Source organism: Lepidothrix coronata, unplaced genomic scaffold (assembly GCF_001604755.1).
Source record: "Lepidothrix coronata isolate B3197 unplaced genomic scaffold, Lepidothrix_coronata-1.0 Scaffold101, whole genome shotgun sequence".
Classification (NCBI taxonomy): Eukaryota; Metazoa; Chordata; class Aves; order Passeriformes; family Pipridae; genus Lepidothrix; species Lepidothrix coronata.
This window is the reverse complement of record NW_016690281.1, coordinates 1,433,574-1,437,958: the sequence shown is the minus strand read 5'-3', so window position 1 is coordinate 1,437,958 and position 4,385 is coordinate 1,433,574. Positions and strand designations below refer to the sequence as shown.

The window sequence follows — 4,385 nt, the reverse complement described above, 5'->3', positions numbered from 1 at the left end:
TCCAGGGCTCACCTGGAGGCCACCAGTCCAGGGCATTCCTGGAATGGTTTGGGTTGGAAGGGACTTTAAACAGCATCCAGTCCCACCCCCTGCCATGGGCAGGGACATCTCCCACTAGCCCAGGTTGCTCCAAGCCCCTTCCAACCTGGCCTTGGACACTTGCAGGGATGGGGCAGCCACAGCTTCTCTGGGCAACCTGTGCCAGGGCCTCCCCACCCTCCTAGGGAAGAGTTTCTCCCCAATATCCTAAAGATCCAAGAATCAATTGGTCAAAAAGCAGCTTGAACCCTCAGACTGGAGCCTGGTGAGCAAACAGAGATGAACCCGAGGTGAGGGCAGTGGAGGGGGATGTGGAGCTGGTTCTCATGTTCCAGAGCAGACTTCACCCCCTCGGAGGAGGGAACTGCAGTCTGGCAAAGCCCAGCTCAAGAATCCAGGCTCCAGGAACCTGGTTTCCAGCTCTAATGGGGTGAAGAGCCCCTCGCAAGGCAGAGAGGGATCTCCCAGGTGGATTTGTTGGGGAAATTCTGGTGAGATGCTGCTAAAGCTCAGCTCCCTCTGCCCATATGATCCTGCCAGCCCAGGAGGAACCAAGAACACAGTGTGAAACGAGCTAAAACCAGCTTCATTTGGGCAAAAGTGCTAAGAGGAGCGAAAAGGAAACATTCCCCAGTAAAGCTTTGACCCTGGGAACGCCCAGAGACCTCCAGTGCATCAGCATCCCCCTTTCCCATGGCAAAACCTGGGGTAACGGGAACAAATTCAGGGTAAAGCCACCACACCCCACACCCCCTCAGCCTCCCCATCCCTGCAACCCCCAAGCAGATGCACCAGGATGCCACTCCCAGGGTGTTGAACACTCCAACACAGTGAATCAGTGCTTTATTTTCAGCATGGAGAGAGGTACTAGACCAGCAGTGAGCTCCAGGTATTTAACTGGTGTGTCAAACTTTTACTGGTGCCCTCAGAACCGTGGGATTGAGGCAAAACACACGGAGAGGAACCCCCCCAGCGTGTCCCTGAGTGCAGCTGCACCAGAACAGCACCGGCAGCGCAGTCCCAAAACCCCCCGGGGCAGAGCTTTTCCCATCTTCAAAAATCCTTGTGCATTGATTCCAGAGGAGGATTTGGTTTCTGGGACAGGGAGGGAAGGCCACGAATCAGGTGCTGAGTTAAGGAGAGCTCAGTGTGACAGCCCTTGGGAGCACTGAGGCAGCACAGACGTGGTTCCTGAAGCCTGAGCTGTGCCAAGAGAGCCCAACCCCGGCCTCCCTCCCACCAGGGCACAGCCAGGAGGAACCTGAGTGCCACTGGAGTTTATTGCACAGTGATAAATCTGGTGTAAGGCCAAGGCAGAACCGAGGACACGGATCTAGAGCCGTCTCTACCGTGTGCAAGGTGGGCAGAGGGGGAAAACACCTGGATGCTGCCCAGTGGGATCACAAAACATCGCTGCCCCAGCACCCTGGGAGGGTTTATATAGGGCAATTCATACCATGATCCCAGCCCAGAATAGCACCAGGGATTAACCCAGACTCTGACCCCGGCTAATCCAGCGTGACTCCCTGGCAGGGCCAGCACAGTGACTCTGGATTGCATCAGTGCCTGGCTCTGCTCTGCAGAGTGTCCTGGCTCGGCTGGAGTCAGCAGCAAACCCTCCCCAGAGCTCAGCAGAGGCAGGAGCACAGGCACAGCCGCTCCTTGGATGGGCAAAACCCAAAGGACTCTGCTCCTGGCAGAGGGGAGGATGCTGGGGAGCACAGACAGGGCTGGAGAGGGGAAGGGTGGGGAAAATGAAGAACTGTGGGGTTTGCATCATCTCAATTCCTGTGAAACACCCTCAGGTCATACAACCCTCCACCCAGCAGCACAGAGCTTCAGCAACCCCATTTTCCCCTCACCTCCCCCAGGGGCCTCCCGGGATCCCAAGTCAGAACAGCCCCGAGGGGGAACTGGACCAGGAAAACCAGGAGGGAACCAGGCAGGGAAACCAGGAGGGAACAGTGACAGGGAAACCAGGAGGGAACCAGACCAGGGAAACCAGGAGGGAACAGTGACAGGGAAATGAGGGGTGAACCGTGACAACCAGCGGGGAACTGAGTCAGGGAAACCAGGAGCTTCCTTAGGGTTCCTCTTGCCACAGTGCCCCTTGCTGGGATGGTGTGAAGGCAGGATCAGCCCAGGACAGAGTGCCAGGGGGAGCAGCTCGCTTACTTCTCCTTCAGGTCGTTGTCAGCTTTACCTAAAAGAGGGGGAGGAACAATCAGGGCTCGTGTTTCTGCCTCCAGAACCACCAGCCCTTTTTATAGGGGTGTTTTGCTGCACAGCATCTCACAACCATCCCAGTCCAACAAGCAGCACAGCAGCTCATGCCCAGGGTGCTGCTCAAAATTTGGCCTCCTGAGGCCTTTTTCTGCCTTGGAGGAAGCAAACAGCACAATCAGCAATGGGAAGAAGGCCTGCCCTTCCCACAGCCCTGCTCCCTACCCACAGGGCTGCAATACTCACAACTCCCACCCAACTTCCTTCCGGTACCTAAAGGGCCTACGAGAGGCTGCAGAGGGACTTTCCACAAGGGCATGGAGGGACAGGACATGAGGGAATGGGTTCAAACTGACAGAGGGGAAATTTAGATTGGGTATTACGAAGAAATTCTTCCCTGTGGGGGTGGGGAGGCCCTGGCACAGGTTGCCCAGAGAAGCTGTGGCTGCCCCTGGATCCCTGGAAGTGTCCAAGGCCAGGTTGAACAGGGCTTGGAGCAACCTGGGCTAGTGGGAGGTGTCCCTGCCCGTGGCAGGGGGTTGGAATGAAATGAACTTTCAGCTCCTTTGCAATCCTCACCATTCCAGGATTCTATAACTTTCCCAAGAAGTGACAGCAAACCCCCCCAGCCCCACCACAGGAGCTCCCTGCCCTCACTTTGCTCCCCCAGCAGAAACCCCCCAACACTCAGCTGCCCCTTGGACCCACAGAGACCCGTGGTCACATCCAGGAGCTCCAGTCACACCCAGTTCCTCCAGGGGGAGGCCGGGGAGCCTCCAGCTGAGCAGCCTGAGATTGATTCAGGGCTCCTAAGCAGCTCCTTGGCTTATCAGCACAGCCAGAGCCCCCCTGCCAAAAGCAGTGCAGTGCACACCCTGCCCAGGCTATCAGCAGCTCCCCAAAAATCACTGCACGGGCTGGAGCAGCTGCCAAGCCACCGCTGGTACCTTTTGGGAGGAACTTCAGCGAGCTGCTGAATATTCAGAAGCGGGACTGGCCCCGCTTGGGCCCATCATTGAGGAATTCGTGGCCCAGCCCGTTGCCGCACTTGCCACAAGTGACCTGGAAGAGCAAGGAGAGGGTTGGCAGCAGTCGGGCTCTCTCAGCCCGGGCTCACGGGGGACGAGCCCGCGGCTGTTTTGTCGCTGCATCGCGAGGGTTTGGGGACGGGCACCTTGAGAGCCCCCGGGCGCTCCTCCCGCTTGGCCACGCTGTCCCCGCGCAGGGTCTCGGTGAAGGCCGGCCAGGGCGAGGAGTGCTCGTACTTGGCCCGGCTGGAGAACAGCTCATGGCCACACTTGGCACACACGTAGATGCCTGGGGAGGGGGCAGGAGAGTGGTCAGTGCGGGGGACAGGGGGGGTGACACGTGAGCGCGGTGACACGGGACACCCGCGTGGGACTTTGCCCGCGTGGGTCGGTGCCAGCTGCTGCCGCCGGACCCCCACAGACCCCCCAGGGCAAGGCAGGGGCGTGCAGGGGGCAGAACCGCTTTCCCCATGGGGGTCCCCGCAGGACAGGATCCCCCCCAGGAAGCCCCTGCAGGGATCGACACCCCCCCCAGTCGGAGGGATCCCCCAGCACTGACCCCAGAGCGGGGACCCCCAGCGCGGTCCGCACGAGTGGAGGATGTTCCGCTAAAGGACACCCCCAACCCCCCTCCCAAAAACCCTCACCGCGGGGGGCTCCGCCTCCCCGAGTGACACCCCCCGCCCTCCCCGCGGGGGGATCCCCCCGACCCCATGCCCGGGGGCCGCTCACCCGGCTGGAAGTGGTCCTTGAACACCTCTCCCCCCAGGAAGGAGCAGAAGGACATGGCTGCGCCCGCTCCCCCGGCCCGTTCCGCCCGCCCGGCCGCGCCCCTTCCGCCGGGCCCCGCCCCGGGCCCGCCCCGACCCCGCGGGGGGCGCTGGGGCCGCCGGCACCGGGGGGGTCCTGGTACCGGGGGGGCTCCTCTCGCACCCCCACCTCGGGGACCCCCGGCCCGGGCCCCGCAGCCCCCGCTGGTGCGGGGGGGACGCGCAGGGGGAGCCCCGGGGGCGCGGGCGGGGGGCGCGGGGCGGGGCGGGGGGCGCGGGGCGGGGCGCGGAGCCGGCACTCGGTGCTGCGGATGCTCCGGCCCCG

General features: G+C 61.8%; 1 protein-coding gene across 1 annotated transcript; it reads right to left on the bottom strand.

The window, feature by feature from the left end:
• Positions 1 to 850: 850 nt before the first annotated feature.
• MSRB1 (methionine sulfoxide reductase B1) lies at positions 851 to 4,124 on the bottom strand. Its single transcript, XM_017823115.1, has 4 exons — positions 4,023 to 4,124; positions 3,437 to 3,579; positions 3,210 to 3,324; positions 851 to 2,242 (listed from the first exon to the last, which is right to left on the bottom strand). The coding sequence occupies exons 1-4, from the start codon at positions 4,075 to 4,077 to the stop codon at positions 2,211 to 2,213; spliced, it is 345 nt and encodes a 114-aa protein (XP_017678604.1). The 5' UTR covers positions 4,078 to 4,124; the 3' UTR covers positions 851 to 2,210.
• Between the last annotated feature and the right edge of the window lie 261 nt (positions 4,125 to 4,385).